This window comes from Pleuronectes platessa, chromosome 21 (assembly GCF_947347685.1).
Source record: "Pleuronectes platessa chromosome 21, fPlePla1.1, whole genome shotgun sequence".
Taxonomy (NCBI): Eukaryota; Metazoa; Chordata; class Actinopteri; order Pleuronectiformes; family Pleuronectidae; genus Pleuronectes; species Pleuronectes platessa.
In genome coordinates this window covers 9495023-9516378 of record NC_070646.1, presented here as the reverse complement: position 1 = coordinate 9516378, position 21356 = coordinate 9495023, and the positions used below count along the sequence as shown (strand labels likewise).

The window sequence follows — 21356 nt, the reverse complement described above, 5'->3', positions numbered from 1 at the left end:
GATATCGGAGAGATCTCTCATCCCCACCTTTCCTTATCCCTAATTTGAGACCGAAATTTAAACTACTCGCTCTTTTTATCATCTTTCCCCTTTTTCTCCAAATATTTTAGCCCTCCCTCTCTCCATCTCTGCCCCCTCTGCTCGCTTCAAAGTCCTTTCCCCTATTCATCTCACCCTTTTATCCCATCTCCTTCATCACATCTATCCCCACATGCTCATCCTGTGTTTTTTCTCTTCCTCTCTGCTAATATCTCAAAATATGCTTTCCCCCTTGCCACCCACTGTACCCTCTCCGCCCCCACCCCACCCTCTCCACACGACTGCACTCAATTCACCAGTGTTGCAGATAATGTGTGTGTTTGTGTGTGTGCGTGTGTGCTAAGGTGAACACAGGGCTCTTCTATTTTTAGCAGCAGAGCTAGAGAGGAGAGGAGCAGAAACGATCCGCTTGCCTATAGTGAATGAAATCTCTAACAGCATCAACCGCTGCAGCTCAGTTTTAGGGGTCAAAGATCTGAAGGGGGCTAAAATTGTTAAGTAAGAGGCTCTAGTCTGTCATATCCATCTCTGTCAAAGCATTAACACTTGGCAAGCACTGAAAACACCAGCGGTGAAAATGTAATTATGACAAAAGCTTTCGGTTTACCCTGTTAAGGCATGTGGGCAGTCCATTCACACAAACACAGCGAGCGTGTCCGAGCCTACGTTTCTGTTTGTTTAGTTCAGATTTTCCTCCTCGACTCGTTGCATTACAGCAAATGGTGCCGCTGATGAAACTGACTGTAGAAGTTACAGCAGAGTTTGTCCAGATTGCAACAATCAATAAGGAGCAAAAAAAATGAAGCTGGAGTTGTAGTGGAAGAAACTGGAGAAATGTTATTCTCTCTTCACCTGAGGGCCTCGTTGCTTTTCTACTCTCCTTGATTGGTTTTGAGAGTAAGAGGTGTTTGCGCTTGATGCCAGTGCCCCAGAGCGTGTCCGCTTACTCCCGGTGCCAAGCGAGTAAATGCTACTAAGAGCCATCAGCGCCGCTTGTGAACTGTAAAACCCTGCATGGCTGGAGCTCGTGCCTCTGTTCCCTCTCCATGTCACCCTCAGAGGGAGCAACAAGGAGACGCCACATGGCAACAGATTAACTTTGATTTGTTTTATTTATCTCCTCAACGCCGCTCTCTGTAACCACTTCTGTCATTTGATTTTGTGCCACACGTTGGATTGTGTCTGGGGTTTTTGGTTTACATGTTTGGATTGTAAGTTGTGACTGCCTGCAGTGACAGGTTTTCACAGACTGTGACAGCCGCGTACGTGCCAGGCTGTTCTGAGATGCCTTTGTTTTGAGTTTATTAAGTGTAGCAATGTGAAATCCAGCTCTATGGTTCCCTGTCACCACGTTTTTTTTGTTGAGATCAATATGTTGTCTGCGAGATGTAGATGTCTAGCTACAAGCTTACCCTCCTCAAAAAAGCATTGTCTGGCTGCCAGTTGTGTGTATTCTGGGAGATGGCATGGAGGCAGCAGGTTTTCTGAGCTCAGCAGTGAATTGGCTGATTGCTGTCTCGGGTTGGCGTGCTGGCATGTGCCCAGCGAACGACTCAGTGTTGGCAGCACCAGGTTCTCGGTCAGCTTGATTTACACTAGGAGACATCACATTGCAACCTCAATAACAAAATTGTTTTTGTGTTTGTATTTCATTAAAACTCCTTACACAAACAAAAAGCTGATAACATCATAGCTTGTATATGTTAATTAAAGGCTTTTATATCCATATTACATACTTAATTGTATGTTTTTAATATTGATCTTTCTCATTGATCGTATAAAAAAAGATATCAGGAAAAGGACAAGACTTCAGTTAGAAAGCAGCTTATAAGTGACATCAGATTGAAGTGTATTCTCTGTTTTTGCCCACCTTTGATAGCCATGCTTCCCTCTCCTCTGTGGAAAATCCCTGAGACCACACAATAAAAGCAGGCACAAGGGGTCAAACTTAAGCCAGTGAACTACAGACTCTGTAAGCTACACAGAGACCTTGGAGGATCAGGGTGGTGGGGCTGCGTTGAAGTGATTCTGCCTGGTAGCTAATGCTGCATCCCGGGCTGCGGAATTGGATTGTGTGGGACGGGGTCTAATCAATTCGCCGCACTGTGAGCCACCAGTGAGGTGCCCACATTACATCCCCTGCCTGCCTCGCAGAGCGACTGGCAGAGCCCGCTTCTCACGCTGCAAACGGGAAACCGGATAGGGTTGCGTGTGTGGCGGTTTGCCCTCTCAGGTTTGAACAGGAGAGTTTAAGATGAGCAGATAGTGTGACGGATAAGGTGTCGTGATCTGTTTATGTATTAATGGAGTCCGGGTCCTGTGTACAGTATCGAGGCAGTGTTCAAATAGTCTTGTTAAACTCTTGGTGCTGTTCAGAAAGTGAGGTGCTTTGAAGGTTTTGAAGTGATGTGCACATGTGCCCTGTATCCTGGCAGGCACACTGCTCCACAGCTGGTGTGCTGCTGTGCACATGTGGGATGCCACGCTCACAGTGGAAGTGAAACCTCCTGTCACATGAATATATTTGGGATTTGTCCTTGTTCAGCCTAGAAGCCAGGGCTTGTGTGTCATGTAGAGCCCTGCATTAATCCTCATCCACCTACAGACTTCATATGAGAAGGTTTGAGATTAACCATCACTCTTTCGTGGCTGCATTAGCCATTTAAAACGTTTTTTTCATATCCGCTCACCTTTGGGGATCAGTTTTCTTTTGGTTCTTTGATAAGCTGTCTTCTTCTAACAATCTAAACTCACTTTTTTTTTTACTTTCCCCCTCTCCCCTCCACCCCGTCTCCCTATTGTCCCCTTTTTTTCAGAACACTGTGAACTTTGTGGATGACAGTTTTCCCCCGGGACCTCGCTCCGTGGGCTTCCCTGAAGGCGACAGCGTCCAGCAGCGAATCAAAAAGTGGCTGCGCCCTCACGAGATCAACTGCAGCAACTTCAAAGACCGGAGCGTCAAATGGTCCGTCTTCCGCACGCCGCGGCCCTCTGACATCCTGCAAGGCTTGCTCGGAAACTGCTGGTGAGCTGTCACAGACTGACACTAATGAACCTAGATAACTAGAATGATCTAGAGACTGATTAATGCTTTGACCCAGGACAAACAAGAATAGCTGAAAATCCCCAAAGTAAAAGGCGATTTCTCATTCCCCCTCAGTCTCTGCGAAAGGTCAGAGTAATATAAAACGGACGACAGATACCACTTCAAGTCTGTGTGGGTTTTGTCTTTGTCTGTTTTCGATGAATACTAGAGCCTGAAGCCAGGAGAGGGAGTGAGATGGAGACAGTGACAAAGAGGCAGTGAAACAATAAGTCGAGAGAGAGAAAAGAAAATGAAAAATTTGGAGCAGAGAAAAATAAAAGGGGGCACAGATTAAATGGCAGAGGAAGCAGGTTTGATTTGGACAGATGTACAGATACACCTGACACGGAGATTATTCACCGGAACGTGGGTCTGGACACATGCTTTATCTCTCTGCCCTTGTTCTGTGTGTCCTTTGGGGTGTGTGTGTGATTGTGTGTGTATATGTGTTACCATCTTCCTCCGCGCACACAACAAAGAGCAGTCAGTCACAAAGTTGTCCCAATACAACTTCTCGCTTCATCACCAGCATACACAGCTTATCAAAAAATAACCTCCCGAGAACCGAATCCTCTCACTCGCGACAGGATGTAACCCAAATTCTTCCTCTCAGGCTGCGTCTCCCTCACTCTTACTCTCTCGAATACAAACACCGACACACTTGTCCTAATAAACCAGCCGACATCCCGGCTCCAGCCAGCCAGCCAGCCAGTCAATGACAGCAGAAAGAGAAATAGTGCCAGTCACTCATATCCTTGTCTGTGGCTGCAATACAAGCTGATATTAAGAGTCACATTATGACACAGATAATTGGATTTTCATTTGATTCTGCGGCGACAATTGGGGTTTTCATCTGCGGCAGAACGGGCCACCACTTAAAAAGATAGAATATAGCCTAAATAATACGCATTTCCAGCCTCGCACAAAAGAGTTACAGCCTTTAAATGGCTGCTGTACTAACACACAGTGACAAGTGGATGGAAAGAGATATTCTTTTCTTCTTTGAATACAGCGACAGTCTTACCAGTGGCAGACGGAGCTCATCTTAAGTGTATCTGTGTTGTTAATAAAGGAGTCCAAATTAGCAATGAGTCAGCGATAGGCAAAAATATCCTTGAGTTCATTGTCCCCAACCCTCCACTGTTTTCATCAGTGCTCTATGATCTCGTTCACGTTTGAAAGGTAAACGAATTTTCACTTTCAAAATGTATTCCTTTTAAGTGGGATCATTGTGTCCCCAGCTGTGTGTCTTCTTTTTTGGCGAAGGAATTAGCATTTTTTGATGTAGCTGTATTTATGATTAACTAATTTCTCATGCAAGCTCATTAGGCAAGGCGGTTTGTCTCTGCTGCAGGGTGAATTAACAGTAATGGGGAAGGTAACCAGAAGGCGCCGAAGCTTGACTCATCAAATGAAATGGATTTTCAATGAGGAAAAATCTTGTTTAAAAACAAATTTACAACAGCTCAAGGCACCTTAAGGAGAAGTCTGTTATAATTCCGCATTCAGACGCAGATATTCTAAATCAGCCTTACCCCTGCCTGTCTTTTTGACAAAACCGAGCGTCCAATCACCTGTCCGCCACGATCAGCTGATCATTGATGTATTTTCTTCTCCACCCGTCGCAGTGCTTTATTAACATCATCTTTCTCTCAATCGCACATCCTCTCATTTACCCATCTGTCCGTCCTCTTCCAACTTTTCATTTTCCAGTTCATTGAGTATTTTTCTCTCTCCAGGTTCCTGAGTGCGCTGGCGGTGCTGGCTGAGCGGCCAGAGCTGGTGGAGAGGGTAATGATCACCAGGACCATCTGCCCAGAGGGGGCCTACCAGGTTCGGCTATGTAAAGACGGGACGTGGACGACGGTGCTGGTGGATGACATGCTGCCCTGCGACGATTATGGCTACCTCCTCTTCTCCCAGGTCAGAATCAAAGAGGGCTTGGATGAATCTTGTAGGAAGGCAAACGCTATTAGTGTCAGAGTGGCTGCACGGACGCTAGGAATAGAGGGGAAAAAGAGTTCACGTTTATTTTTGTCTTCGAGAGTAGAACTGCAAACAGGACACAATAAAGCCACCTTCACTTCCTCCATTATTGCCGCATTAAAAAATGAAATATTAACTTCTTAATATTTCATTTTCTAGCTAATCATTATGTGCCTTTTTATCACAAGTATGTCTCAGATTACTCAATCAACAGTCACTTACAAGATAAACAAAAGTACTGCCTTACGCAACAAACGAAGCACAAGGAAAAAAGAACTAACCACAGATAGATGCTGGAGAGAGCTAAACATGATGCCTTTTCGACTTATCTTGTGAAAAAAAAAAATGAAAAAACGTTCGATCGGCCAGATCAGAGTAAGTTCCTCCACCACGATGACTGAACATGTACAAAATGTTTCTTCAAAGCTGTCAAAGAACTGTGAAGTTGATGGAGCTGATAAGATAAGAAAGACGCAGAGTATGAGAGGTTACGAGAGGGTTCTCATGTTCAGAAACCTTAAAACGAGCCTCACAGTAAACACAGCTTCCTGTGATAAGTTTATCTCTCTCAGTGAACCACATTTTGGCTTGCGGATGACAAAATGTTTCTTGTTTCCCATCCTCGCAGGCCCAAAGGAAGCAGCTATGGGTGGCGCTGATCGAGAAGGCCCTGGCCAAGCTCCACGGCTCCTACTTTGCCCTGCAGGCAGGGCGCGCCATAGAGGGCTTAGCCACGCTGACTGGAGCTCCGTGCGACTCGCTCATGCTCCAGGTCAGCTCCACCAACCCCCGGGAGGAACCAATCGACACAGACCTCATCTGGGCCAAGATGCTCAGCTCCAAAGAGGCCGGGTATGAAAGGGGAACGTTTTCTTTGCTGGAGTTGCTTTTCACATAATCACCTTCCTTTTTCAAACAATTTTAACATCAAAATTCTTAAATAAAGTATATTCATGTTCTTCCCAGCTAACAGTTGAAATACTAAGCAATAAATTTGAAAAGACTCTGGATCAGTTCTCATAATCACAACTATGACCAGTGAGGTACTACGAAGCTCATTTGCAGCATATGCCAGTAATGAATGAGGTCTGTTAATCAGGACTTTGATATGTGAGCTTTCAAAGCAACGAGACACACGAGCTGAAAATAGGCCAAATCATCTGTTTACAAATTACAATTATTAGACACATAGGCATATTAATGATATTTGTTCCCAGCTAATATTGTTTATCTCTGAATTAGTATAGCGTTGTCCAACTTGGCCACAACAAAGATAAGCATAGAGATTTAATAAGGGAATTAATTATAAACATAATTGACTATACAACACAGAAAAACTATAGTTTGCTCTGACATTTAAAATACTTTTTACAGACATTTATTTACCTCTAGTCCATGGTTTTTACATTATGTTTGCTAACAATATCGGAGTAAAGCCTATATCTTACAAATTATGTCCTTGTCTTGTAGATTTCTGATGGGTGCATCGTGTGGAGGAGGCAACATGAAGGTAGACGATGTTGTCTACGAGTCTCTGGGTCTGCGGCCTCGACATGCCTATTCCATCTTGGACGTCCGAGATGTCCAGGGTTACAGGTATGGACGGGCTGGTTAGACTCTCTGAGTTCCAGATTGCTTTTTTTCCCTCCTTACCTGTTATTTTATCCAATATTGAAGATGCTAAAGGGAAACTTAAAATTCAAAGAAATAACATTGTCTGGCTGCACACATGCGGAAAAACATTGTTGGAGTTTTTGTTTTATATATATATATTGAAGGGGAGGAGAGGAGAATGTTGCCATATATCCACAGTCTATATCGAGACAGCCAGACTAGTCTACATATGACCTTGACGTATACAGCACATTCACTTAAACAGAACACTGTGGTCAGCTTTTAGTACAGAGGAGGAGCTATTCAGTAATAATCCTGTTTCCACGTTCATTACTAGGACTTTGGCAGCCTGCCATAGTGCCATTTGTCCCACAACACTTTCCTAATGATCCAAAAAAACCTTCCCATAATAATATATAAGGTCTCGTACTTTGTACAGTTGCTTCATCGTAGAGCTGTGTGTGGAGCTCTCTCTCCTCTCACAAACAGAGTCAGAGTTGCCATCAGCTGCACGGGGAGAAATCCTGCTGAGTCGTTGAACATTCAAAAACATCCATTAAGTTTTTACTGTCCTCAGCATGTAGGCAAACCTCAGCATAACACCTGCCCTCGCAGTGTACCTGGTTGTGCATCACAGGGTACTGCAGGAATGTTCACATAATCAGCATGACACCAACGGGGGGGGCCCTGCCTCTGCTACTGCCACAGATATAATTCTCTGGGAAACACTGTTGTATTTAAATCAGCTCACTTTACTACTCTGAAGTCAGCATTTATGATGGTAATGAAATGTTTTGAATCTGCTCCAGCCTCTGGCTGTTTCTTCGTAGCAACAGTGATTTGTTTTATCATTTCAGAGTCATATGATTTCTCCGAGACAACATTAAGATTATGAAAACTGATGGCCGTAACATAAGTTTGCAAATCACTGAATGTTATCTTGGAGAGTTGAGTTTCAAGTAATATTTAGGATGTTGTTTAAGGAAATACAACTCAATGAGGAACACATGGTGAAAATACTCATACGCATAATCTCATTATGGATTATATATTATGGATATTATTGAAAAGTTACCGTATGTTTACAATTTATTGAACAGATAGTTTTTTTTTTTTACCTTGAATGATAGGTAAACGGGGACAGAGATTTGATGGCAATAGAGAACAGGGACACACCAGCTCACTTTGATCACTTTGATCAGGGCAGCATTTTGAGTTCCCATAATGGAGGCTTCTTCTGTCCCGACTGCAGGAGGAAGTTGAGAGTAGCCGTAAATCCAAGAAGCAATTTGCTCAAGAGCCACAGCCGCACACACAGACGCACACACAGCCACTTTAATTTGCTGCCATAAAGCAATCGGAGCGGAAGCGGCTGATCTAAAATGAATTGGAGACCTCGTGCTTGGATCCGAGAAGATGAAAAGCAGTTTGGAAACAGTGATTCACCTGAACTTTTTTGGGGGAAAGTTGTGGCTCTCCAATATGGCTTCCCATAACACCTTTGCACTGTAGGGAGGAGGCGGTAAAATGAAATAGGTTGTTAAAAAGTGGGCAAGCATCCATGAGAGGAGCTGCAGGGGTGAGGATGCTGTGTTGACCGAAGCTGCCTTTGCTTAAATTGGATCTTGTATTTGGCTCCCCCTGGCTGACACTCTCTGTTTTAGGCTGCTGCGGCTGCGGAACCCGTGGGGCCGCTTCTCGTGGAACGGCAGCTGGTCGGACGAGTGGACGGACTGGCCACAGCATCTGCGTCACGAGCTGATGGCCCATGGCAGCAGTGAGGGGGTCTTCTGGATGGAGTACTCCGACTTCATAAAGTAAGAGTCACATTTACACAAAAAAGTATGATCCAGTGATTTCTGTTTTTGGTCTATAGCATTATACAGAATGAACTACACTAACCTATTTTCACCAAGAACAGTGACACTACTATTGGTATTAGAATAAGGACTGGCCCAAAAATTATATGAGATTTACAAGATAAAAATGTGCATATCAGTCGAATATTTATTTTAAGTTATAAAACACATTTTTGAAAAGGTTGTGGTTTGAAACTCTATCTTTTGTTGCTATTTATGAACGTTATATCTTGATAATTTGTTTATATATATTAAGTGAATTACATCTTGTGTTGTGACATGAATCACTCCTTCTGGATTTGCCTGTCTGCTCTGTGGCAGCAGCTGAAACTGAGACAGAGTATATTTTGTCAACATTGTCATCATTGCTCTGATATGACTATTCTGTTGATATCTGATTCCACTGGTATGAAGGACTATGACTTTGAGCCTTGGTGGTTGCGGCCCGCTAACGCTACCCTTACCCGCATCCCTTTGTTTACTCAATACACATAACTGTCAGAAATGTAAAATGCATGACTTCCTGTGAGGGTTTATCCCAGGAAAGATGTGCTCAGTGCCATCTGTTCAGAGCAGCGAATGTTAAAGCTTTTATTAAGTGAGTGCAGGTGAGACAACTCTCCAAATGTCCTTCAATTGTGTCACGATGGAAGTACAGAAAGTGCGATGGATGGTTTAGTAATCCCTTGGCCCAGTGGATTTTACTGACCATCTGGTATTGACACCAAACTGAGTGACTGCGTTTTTGTTTTCAGTACATTTTGTTTGTTGACAAGCGCATCACACACTGTTTCCCAAACCGTGCTGTTCGTATGGAATTGTTTGTAATGTTGTTTTCTTCTTGTGGGTGCTTTGGTTGCCAGGGATTTGGCAGTCAAAGGCTTAGACTTGTCATGGCTCAGTGTTTTGTCATATTAGATTAATCCTCTGATTCAGTCACAGGCAGCATCAAGTATTGACAAGCGTTAATATTTCTATATGTCTTTCTTTTACATAAATTGGCCATGCCTTGAGCCAGTATACTGTAAATATAGATGGACAACACATAGAAATTAAGCTTGAATATACCAGCGCCGTCATGTTACACATTTGGAGTCAGTCTGCAAAGTAGCAATGATGTGATGGAGCTGCAGTAGCGAAGAACCTTCGATACAAGCCCTCGACCAATCACGAGTCAGTCTCATTTGTCAATCATGACTTTTAACCCTGTTTTTATATCCAAACATAACAGAAAAGTGAACACTCTTCGAGAAAAAACTATTCAACACCTAGTTTGACTTTTCAGTATAGTCTTTTGTATTCTCCCCCTGTCAGCAAATCATCTGATCAGTGCATGTCGGCACAAAGTCCTGCATGTTAGCGGGTTAACCTGAAGATGAATTATGTGTTTGTTGGTGTGTTACTCATGCCTGTCAAAAAAAATAAGAGCAATAACTCAGCAATAAGTTCAGAGAGTCAGGTGTGGCTGTCCTCCGTGAGAAAATCCAACCTGAGAAATGTGTTCGGCCCCGACGAAAAATCTCATCCGTCTTCTGGCTCTTTATTGGTTTCTGTGACATTAACATTATCTCTCAGATTCGCACTAAATGACGAACCTTAGCCTGCGACTGCCCAAACCTGTGTCAGTGAAGAAAAATAATAAGGTATGAATTGACTCTTCTGCATCAAGTGGACAAGTAGCACTGATGCTGATTATTAATACCGTTTCAAAAAAGACTATTACACTAAACACAGTAAAGAACAAAACATAAAGAAACAAAAGACACCAGAAGCGGACATGTTTGTCTCTAGTGATCAAAACCTACTGTAAAACTTTAACACACTTTCTCATTCTTCCTCTCTCCTGTTCTGGATTGTCAAGACGACAAAAGGAGGCTGGGAGACAGTTGTCGGAGTGAGGTTAGGAAGTGATGAAATAATAGAAAAGACCAAAAGTGAGAAGAAAATGTCTCTTGGGGGCTTTGGCTTTGAAGAAGGAGGTCAGATGTGTAACCACTAAAACTGTGTTTGTACAGGGGCACCCACAGAGTCTGTGCTAATGTTAAGGATTTGATTGTGGTGCATTCGAATGACACGAAGAGAGCAGAATGTGGGAACATACAGACTTTTTTAGTGAATGCCATACTGAGTCTGACTTAGGCAGCAATGTTCTGTCGGTGCCTGAGAGAAAATGAACAGGACTCGACAGGCATTCAGCTTTTTGGCGTTTGAGCAAGAAGCAGATTTTAACCTTGATTAAAAACAAATCACGTACATAACCCAACCAACGGTACCCGACCTAATTATCATTCAAAATTCTTGTCCGAATCCACCCCTATTCGACGGGTCCCGATGGCCTCAGGTCAGATGTCCAGAGAAGGCTCCAGCACTCTAACCACACTGGGTTTCCTGTGCAGCGCGTGATGGCTGCCGGGCTGATCTGCTGCATCTTGCATTCATCTGTTGTTCACACAGGGGGCATGACTGCTTCGTGCCTGCTGCAGAGCTGTTGACAATTGTGTTTCCTCGAAGAGCTATATACTCGACTCAATGCCAGGAGTCTACGATATGAAGCAGGGAATGTCCAAGTCCTGCAATAATAACATAAATAAAACCTTGTTAGGACAAACCTAAATGCGCTTTTGCTTTGATAAAAAGTGTTCCAAATATTTATGTTTGTCATATAATCGGCGCTCTGTGGGCGCTCTAACCTGTTAACATGGGCCCCTGAAATGAAAAGCAGGACGTTCACTGACAATCGCGCATCCTGGTGTGGCCTGGGCGTAACCTCTCTGCCCTCTCCTCCCACAGATACTTTGACTCTGTGGACATCTGTAAGATCCACTCGGACTGGCAGGAGGTGAGGCTACAGGGATGCTTCCCCAGCAAGGCCAGTGGCCCAGTGACTGTCACATCCCTTACTGTACTGGAAAGGACAGCGCTGGAGTTCGCTCTCTTCCAGGAGGGAAGCAGGTACAGTCAGGCTCATTTGTTGTCCTCCCCCGCACCTCCTTTCCTGCCACTGTTTTTGTTGTTTCCCTCCTCTCCTGTCTGTGCTCTAACCTCTTCATCCCCTCTCCCTCCCCAGGCGTTCAGACACAGCTGACAGCCACCTGCTGGACCTGTGCATCATGGTGTTTCGCGCCTCCTTCGGCAGCGGCAACAATCTGACCCTGGGCCGCCTGTTGGCCCACAGCAAGCGAGCCGTGAAGAAGTTTGTCGGCTGTGATGTGATGCTGGAGCCGGGGGAGTACGCTGTCGTCTGCTGCGCCTTCAACCACTGGCAGATGAATGTCAGCGGGACGGGAGGTCCAGCCACACCCAGTAGGTGTAAACATGCAGTGTGCACAAGCAAAACACTTTTTAGTTTGTTTACTCAACATGAGCAGAAACTCAGTTGACATTGAACACAGTATCTGTTAGTTTTGGTCTGATCACTATCTCTTTCCAAAAGTCTCCAGCCCAACCAGTGGAGCAGCAAGGCGGCCCAGCCAGGACTTCCCCGGCTACATCCTCGCCATTTACAGCTCCAGACAGGTGATGGTGGAGCAGGTGGAGGCCAACGCCACCACGGTGGCCGACGCCATCATCCTCCTCACGGAAAACAAAGGGGAAAGACACGAGGTGAGATCAAGAGAACAAGCTCAGTTTGATTTTAATCTGTTAAATATCTTTTACAGTTTACTCCCTCCACAGTTTCTACTTTCCCTGCCCTCCCATCACACAGATACATACACACACACACAAACACACACACACACCTCTTTGAATACATATACGCTTGTGAAGCAGGAGATTGCATAAAACTCAGTAAGCCACTTTGTGATAACACTTCAGATTTCCTCAGCAGAGTCTTGCCTTTACACATGCACGTGTGTGCACGTTATCTAACCCACACACACAGCCGCTCACACTGAAGGAAACAAATTATTCTGGCTCTTCTGAACACCACTTTCCTGAAAGGGCTGTCACATTGCTTGGTATTTAAGAGGATGACAGGGCTTTTTAAACACTTGAGATCATCTTTGTTAAATCATTCAGCTCCTCGGCTCTCTAGGAATTCACCACACGCAGTGGGTGGGCTAACCACTCGGCAGTGAACGGCAGCCGCTCTACTTCTTGTGTTAATAATATGGTTAAATCACTGATGTTTTGGAATATTATTGATTCATTATTGACCAATTCTGGGACAAGAAAAGAAAAGTTCTGGATTCTGAGCTACAAACGTGCACTGCTGTCAGTTATGTGATAATTAGAGAAGGATTCAGGGTCAAACTGAGGTGAAATTGACAGCAAGTAAAGATGTTCTGCTGCATTTGTTTTAACTTAATTACAATGACAGGCCCCAGAAGAGAAATCAGCAGACACATGACAGGAGAAAGTCATCTCTCCATCAGAGAGTTGTATTGTGAATTCAACAATCCATCAATTATCTATATTGCTTATTATCCATTAAGGGTCAAAGAGGGGTCAGAGCCAGTGTCTACAATTTACTTCACCCTGCACGTCAGAAGAACATTCAAACTAACACAGGACCAGGAATGTTGTAAGATGGCAGTGCTAATCTTAAAATTGTCTAATAAAAAAGTAAAACTACCTATTTCATAGCAGACTGAACTTTGAAAACTGCCGTTGTCTGTAACGGGTCTTGGTCCATTAAAGACCAAGGTCATACCGACAGAAATATGGATATTAAACAATATAGCTCTTATTAGATCTGTACAGACCTTCTCTTACCTCTCTCACCTCACCTCCACCATATCCCTGCTGCTACTCCACCACTGCTTTCAGCGACTTTATCTCTTCTCACCTCCGTTACTCTTTGTGTCTATTAGCATTTAGAATCAGTGAAATATTGCCTCTCTTAGACTCTAAGAAGATGATTTAAAATGTCCTCACTGAACCGTCCCTTCTTTAGTGGATTGGACGCGGCCTGTATGTCTTGTAAATGTCACATGAATCTCTGCCGTACGTACATCTTCATCTGTCTCTTCTCCTCAGGGTCGTGAAGGCATGACGTGCTACTACCTGACCCACGGCTGGGCGGGGCTCATCGTGGTGGTGGAGAACCGCCACCCCAAATACTACCTCCACGTCTCCTGTGACTGCACCGACAGCTTCAACGTGGTGTCCACGCGCGGCAGCCTCAAGACCATCGACAGCGTCCCGCCCCTGCACAGGTACCCTGTTCTCTCTCTCTTCCTCACATACACACAACTCTGATGGGGCTTTTTTTCTATATATATCACACTATAGTTTGTTGTGATTAACCTGAATAGATAAGTGAGGAGATTAGACGCTCTGGGAACATTTGCTACAGGTGCAGCAAACATCCCCCCACCATAGAGGATTATATTTGTACACTAGATGATCCTAGATGATTAGCGCTCTATGTTTCTTAATACTCTTCCCTTAACTGCTTTTGTTCTGCCTGTCAATCTGCTGTGTGCCCTTTAGAGACATGGATAATATTACACCTGCAGAATCGAGCCCGGTGTCGATGTTCACACGTCATTAGGTTTCTCTGAGTTTAGCGTCTTTGGACATCCACTGCATGAATGAGCAGACGTACGGACGCATTGCTGCGCACATTAACGCAAATTTACGACCTTATCATCTGGTAGTTATGTCCCGCGTAATGGGAAACTGTAAAGAGTCCCCATGCATGAGGACCATGTCTTTTAATGTCGTTTCTCGTCTAACAAGAAGATTATGTCAATTCACTTGATAAAAACACTCCACGCTGCAATATCACTCTGTTTTTACTCACTCGATATTGAGTGTATAGAGAAGATGAAAGCATTAGGCTGCAGGGCAATTATATTCAAGATGAAATATTTCACAGGAGTGTAGTCGGAGGATCCAAAGAAAATATGAATCCAGCTGGGGAAGCAAATATAAAATTCAGACCACCTTCCTCACACCAATAATTTGAATACACCACCTTATTATTATTATTGACATAATCATCATCATATTTGTGCTCGGAATGCTCAGCGTGTGCCTGCTTGGCCTTGATGTGCCTGATTGGCCTTGATGTGCTTCTCAGCAACTTGACGTCCTTGTTGCAATGTCTCCCTCTGCAGGCAGGTGCTGGTGGTGCTGTCGCAGCTGGAAGGGAACGCCGGCTTCTCCATCACACACCGCCTCGCTCACCGCAAGGCAGCCCAGGCCTCTCTGGGGGACTGGACCCCCACGAAGGCCACCCACAGCCCGCAGCTCACGCCAGACATCGACGGCCTGCACCGGCCCAGGCCGCTATGACCACCGCCCACTTTCCCCCTGTACATACGCAGACTCCACATCAATGAACTGTCAAGACCACTGGAAAACCAGACTGGGGCGGGCGAGTGGCGTGTGCAGCCCTGAAACACAGAGACAGATGTGTATTTGTGTGTCAATTTTTTTTGGATGGACACACACATGAATGTATAGCATGAACGGGCAGCATTTATGTGCTCTCCCCCCCTCCCAATGCTCCGTAAATGCTGAAATCTTCATCCGGCCCTCACGCACTCTGTCCCTTGCCAAGTGGATGTGCCATGTCAGGAATAAATTAGGGAAGCGGGCCACGTGGTGTGACAGGGACGTACTCGCAGGACGATTATTTTACCAAGTCATCGAAGAGAATCCACTTTGAATTCTGGAGGTATTTTGTACAAGCGCTGTATGTGGCACGGATGTCAGCCCCGCTCAGAGATGACCCAGCTTCACAAAAGCCCGGGGTGGGGCGCTGTAACTACTGAGCCGTATGCCTGCAACGATCGGACACCCCCCCCACACCCCCCACGTCCTGCACAGAGACAGTTAACAAAGTGGGATACTTCAGTGGGATTTATCTCACCCTGTCCTTGATGTGGTACTTAATGAGCCAAACCCAACTTCGAGTGTTACTCTTGGTTACACTTTTTTTTGTTTTTTGTTTTTAAACAATACACTCAGTCAGTATCAGTCTTACTTCTTTAATACATGACTTTTGTTGCCGTTTTGTCCATATTTGTGTTTTTCGAGATCGTAGAACAAGCCATCATTCATATCAGTACTGTGAGTCCACACTCTCCATCACCGCAGTGCTGTCAAAGCGCTCTGTAGCTCAGGACCAAACTCACAACCTTTACAGCTGGCTGGAGTGCAGCAGAAACCTCAGGCTGGTTCACTGACAGGTGTGTGTGGTAGCTGGAATCTCTTTATCTCTGTTTGTTTGTGAAAAGGAAATGCTCACTGGGAAGGAGGCGGTGTAGACGGAGGTGTTGTGCTTTAGGAAGTTTTGTCTTGTGGAAATCTGACACACAAGCCGTTTTCAGACATGAATCCTGGACATTTTCCGCCCCGGGGGGGTCCAGGCTTTCTCCAGAGTTTGACATTTCACGTATGAAGAATGCAGCAGGAGATTCTCCGGTAAATACCAACAGAAAATCTGGAGCGTTCAGGTACGGGGAGGGGGGGCAGGTGCAGCATGTAGGAGACATAAGAGACATATAAATTCGGCTGTAGAGAGAGCTTCTGTTTACAGCACCGGTATCACCAAAAGTTTTCAAATCATGTTGTCTTTCTAAGTTCTCCTCTATGTGTATGGCTCCTCTTTTTGTCTTCTGTTTTGCGCCTGTGGCTTGTCAGAAATGTCTCGTGCCCTCTGAATCCTCCGGAGAATCTCCTGCACTATTGTCACATGGGTTCACTCAGACATTATCCAGAGTTTTTACTGGGAGGTTGACAGGAGAAAAACTTGGGAGAATGTTTGCAGCAACTAAATCATATGTGCATGTCAGTAAACAGCTATAATGAAATCCCCACCTTTGTGCTTTGATAGACAGACATACAATTTTGGCTTTAAATCGCTCCAGAGGAAAAAAAACTTGTCTTTACCCTCTTAAAGTAATTTTCTCTCAACCACAGTTTGAGGTCTAAATGCTGGAGGCGAGTCAGTTGATCCGTATTTGAACACACTTCCTACAGAGTGACTTCATGCTGAATCCTGCACTTCTGCATTGTGACACCTCACGCCCCTTTTTGTCTGCTTCTCTCCGGTACAGAAGTTCAGGGAGCATCCTGTTAGTACTTTGCGAGTACTGGAGAAGCAACTTGCTGTTTGAACAGTCAGTCCGCCACAGGGGAGCTTCTAAGGGTTTACTCTGGGAGGTCAGGGACCACTTCTTTGTTTGCTCGGGTGCAGCGCCAGCATCTGGGCCGTCCTCCCCGCAAGAATACACTGACAGCACATTAGCGACAGCACGGAGTCCTCGTGTAAAAACAAATCTCCATTTTTTTTTGTCAGACTGCATGCACATGCAATAAGAGAGACGAGGGGACCCCTGAGACGTGTTGTGACACAGAAAACGGTTTAGTTCTCTCTGAGTTTTTGCATCTGTGTCGTTTCTCAGGATGTGTTCCCCCCCGCAGCTGTTTCACGCCCGCTCCACCCAGTTGTTCGTTCCTATTTATCCGCCGTCAGAGCCGTTAGTCATTATCGCTGAGGATCTTTCACTCGTCACCATGGCAACGTAGATGTAGAGGGAGGCCTAATGCAGGTACTATGACAAGTAGCAAGTTGATGTCTTACTTTTATCATCGTGAAATGAGAAGAAAAAAACGTGTTAAGAAAATCCCTGGAGGACTATGATAGGACGATGATTGTTTTGGGAGAAGAAATTAATTTTTGTATGTGGATAAAGTTGTGAGTCTGAAATGTTCCTCGGTGAGATGATTTTGGCTCGCGACTTTGAAATGAGCAAACGATGAGCAATGAGCGTCTCGCGAGTCGTTCCTGTAGCTGCTGTTGTCTCCGCACGGCCTCGTCTTGTCCTCGCCGGTAGACTTCCCTTCACGACACCTTCATTTGTACGAGAACTACTACAGCAGCGTGACGTCTCTTGAAAGAAACCTGAAGCTGAGGCGACTGTAAATAAGTTTTTCCAAAGATACAGGACGTGTAATGACCACTTCCAGATGTCCCCAGCAGCTGTGGAGCGTCTAATTTATTCGTATAAGTGATTTGCAGGCCTGTCGTCTAATGAATGCTGTTGATGATCACTGCGTCGATGAATGACAGATAAAGGAATGTGATAATTTAAGGCTCGAGGAGAACGTGCACTGAAACACCTGCAAAGACGAGGCACCTCATAATTCAGTGCCGCTGCTGAATCACTTTACATTGACATTGAGATTGATTTTTTGTTTTATACTTTTTTTGTTTTTTTTGTCATCATTGTCACTGTTGCTCTTGCTTGTGTCTTTTGAACTCATTCGCCCGCTGGTTAAATTTGTGGTGGGCACTCTTCTGTGCTTCAGCGGCGCCCCCTGCTGCTGAAGAGGCTACGGCCAGCTGGGAAAAAGGTTCTAGTGGCCGACACGACGCCTTTTCTCTCTCTCACTCTCTTCTCCCATGTCTGGTTTCCTCCTTGTAAATTGTACAGACTGCAAATATAAGCCACAAAAAAAAATATTTGAAAAAGAGCAACTGACCCTTTTAAACTTGTAAAATAAAAGACAAAAGTATAATAGTAGAAATTAAAAACAATACAACCTAATGCTGAAAAATTGGATCTCTGATGAATTTGAGATATATTTTAACGATCTTTTCTGTGGGATGGATATGTGTATATGTGTACAAAATTTGTGTATGTTTAATTTTCAATCTCAGGTTCCGATGGACCAAATAAACTTTTTTAAATTAAAAGACAACGTTTATCATTATTGCAATTGTACTACATTGGACAAGATGGTGAATATATCATACGGTGTCTTCTTCTCATTTCGAGGTTGGTGTTGACGATTTGTGTTACGAAAGTGTTTTCCTCCTCCATTCAAATGTACCACACACTAACAGAGAGGCTTGTATTTGTGTGTGATTCACAGAAATGACCCGATGAGCTGCAGATCTTTCAAAAACTGAAATTGGTTTTGATACTTTACACGTCCTGGCTGTTGCACTTGAAGAATAATGAGGGATGTCAAAGCAGTCACGCTCCAGATACTTAAAGAGAATATATTAACACATCAAAATTGTTTTTCATTCACTCGCACACTTGTTTACTTCACATTCACTGATTCCAGAAATCCCCTTTCTGATGTGTCTTGTCACCAACTCCTCTTTTCTCTTCCACCTGCATCCTCTCATTTATCCTCTCATCCCAGCCGAGGGTGTGTGACATCTGGGGAATATATTTGGTCCTGTGTGTGTGTGTGTGTGTGTGTGTGTGTGTGTGTGTGTGTGTGTGTGTGTGTGTGTGTGTGTGTGTGTGTGTGTGTGTGTGTGTGTGTGTGTGTGTGTGTGTGTGTGTGTGTGTGTGTGTGTGTACGTGTCCCGTTCGAGTCTCCACCTCTTCTCCCTTCACTCCACCCCACCCAGCTTTTTCTCAGAATGTGCATCTGTCCTGCTCCCCACTCCTCAGCGGCCCCCACCTTCCTCTTAGGCCAAACCCACCTCCCCTAACCCGTCCAGCTCCCTCTCCCCCACCCTCGAACCTCAGATGCCAGGAGCACTCTGCACCCTCCCCAACTTTGGCTCTGTCGGGGGTGGGTTTTTTAAGACTCCAGCAGAGGAGGTGAGGGCTCCATGACTTGCTCACATCCAGCATAAGGAGCTGTCAGTCACTTTGCTTCCTCTGTACTCAGCTGAGAAAACTCACAGAATCCTCTAGGATCCACGCTGCTCGTCTGGAATCACAGGTACAAACTAACACTATGTGTCTTGGTGTGTGTGTGTGTGTGGTGACATTGGTGTGGTGGCAGTCTGAATGACCATGCTTTGGCCAGATCACCAGTGTTAGGCCTTTTTATCTGTCAGGGTCAGATGAGTGAGGACAGAAAAATCTGCCCTCCGGTGGGAAATCTGTTCAGTCCGTGCATGCATTTCCCAGACACTCTGCAGATACAAGGGAACTCATTTGATAAAAGGCCTTTACATTTTCATCTGAAGATGTGATGAGGCAAAAATCGTTCCCCCGCGACGCTCCATGTGAAATTGAAAAGATGCAGAGTTCCTGAAAAGTGGATGAAACACAGTTGTTGTGTTTTTAACGAGGAGCGTTGAGACGGCAAAACAGTGTCTAAGTGTGATAAAGTATTTATTGTGCTGTTCTCAAGCCAAGTAGAAGGTTTTATGGCTGTGAGATGCCTGGAGGTAAATGCAGTTCACATCACATTAAGGCTTGTGAGTTACAGAGATGTGTGTGTGTGTGTGTGTGTGTGTGTCTGTGTGAACCTGTACTGATATCTTTGTTAGGACCATTTTAAGCACAGACCAATCAGAATGAGGACATTTTTGGAAAATTAGGACATTTTTGGAAAATTAGGACATTTTTGGAAAATGAGGACATTGTGGGAAAATGAGGACATTTGGACCGGTCGTCACTTTTTCAAAGGGCTGTTTGAGGCTTAAGACTTGGCTTTTGGGTTAGGGTCAGGCATTTAGTACGAATGGTTAAGGTGAAGGTAAGGGGCTAGGAAGTGCATCATGTCGTTGAGGGACCTCACTAAGATATAAGTGCAAACGTGTGTGTAGGGTTAGGGTTAGGTGTGCGTGTGTGTCTGTGATGATCACATTTCTCCCCCCTCCCTCTTATTTCCCCTTGTGTCAAGACAAGCAAATAGATCATGTGACATTTGAACAGGGGGGAGGCGGGGGTGTGAGGTGAGGGTGTCAGGGTTGTGGGGATAGAGGATAGATTATTTTTTGGGTCAAGGGCATGAGGCACGGTGACGCAACGCAAAGAACATTCCCCGGGCAACCTCAGCTTGTCTGAGGTTTGAAGTGATCCTCTGGTCGTGAGTCTCTGTCATCAGGAGGCATCAGGCTGGAGAGTGTCTGTGTGTCTGTGTGTCTGTGTTTGTCTGTGTGTCTGTGTGTCTGTGTGTCTGTGTGTCTGTGTGTCTGTGTGTCTGTTTGTGTGTGTGTGGGTGTATTTGAAATGCACAAGGGCAAGCCTGCTCTGCTTTACACCTCTGTAGCTATGTAGAGAAGAAAGACTCCAACCACTGCCTTAAGATTAACACAATGTATAATAGGAAGGAACACAGCCTGTGTTTGTGTGCAGCTCTTTCACTGGGGGACCGGAAAAAAAAACAATCTCATATCCTGGAGAACCTTATGTGTATTCCTTAAAAAAATGATATCCTTGGTTCTGAAATAGCTTTTTGTGGGGCTCCAGGCGACAGTGATTTATTATCAAGAGAAGCATTTCGCAACCTGTCTGGAGTCATCATCCATAAAAGCAGAGGAAGTCTTTCTGCTGGTTGCATTGAGATAACTTGCTGGTGAGGTCGCACACCAAGAATACATCTGTGAGTCCAGGCCGCTCGGCTTCTTCTCATCCGTCAGTCTCTCCGTCCACACAAGCCCCTCACTCTGCGGCCTATCTGTCACACAAAGCCTTGAAATCCAATGGACGCCATATTTCAGAGTGCGCTGCTGTTGTTGAGGGTGGGGAGGGGTGGTGGGGGGGGGGGGGGGGGGGGGGGGTGTTGTTCCTGGTACCAGGCCCAGTTTGACTGACTGAGCCACTACAGACACCAAACCGGTGGATAACATTTGATAATACTCTGTGACAGGGTTGAGCGATGCTGGAGAGTTATCACAGCCGTGGTTGTTTTATCTTTTGTTGCCATGATCACAGGGTGAACTGCAAAAAAAAACATTGCACACAAAGTAATCTAGATATTTGACTGGACCGTGCAGCGTCCTGCTGGATGACATTGTGTTACTGTCCCTCAAAGGGCAAGACAGGTTCAAAATGTTAATATAGTTTCAGTAAAATTTGAATTAAATTGAATGTGTTAATTGAATTTTTGATTTT

The 21356-nt window shown here is 44.8% G+C and overlaps 1 protein-coding gene across 1 annotated transcript in view; it reads left to right on the top strand.

Moving 5' to 3' along the window:
• capn15 (calpain 15) overlaps positions 1 to 18237 on the top strand; it is a 37545-nt gene extending 19308 nt beyond the window's left edge. Inside the window, exons 3-12 of the mRNA XM_053413701.1 lie at positions 2856 to 3064; positions 4864 to 5047; positions 5739 to 5962; positions 6581 to 6706; positions 8389 to 8541; positions 11374 to 11535; positions 11651 to 11886; positions 12017 to 12186; positions 13564 to 13742; positions 14649 to 18237. Coding sequence (XP_053269676.1) covers positions 2856 to 3064; positions 4864 to 5047; positions 5739 to 5962; positions 6581 to 6706; positions 8389 to 8541; positions 11374 to 11535; positions 11651 to 11886; positions 12017 to 12186; positions 13564 to 13742; positions 14649 to 14826 — 1821 coding nt within the window. The 3' untranslated portion in view covers positions 14827 to 18237. The remainder of the gene's footprint in view (positions 1 to 2855; positions 3065 to 4863; positions 5048 to 5738; positions 5963 to 6580; positions 6707 to 8388; positions 8542 to 11373; positions 11536 to 11650; positions 11887 to 12016; positions 12187 to 13563; positions 13743 to 14648) is intronic.
• Positions 18238 to 21356: the final 3119 nt, after the last annotated feature.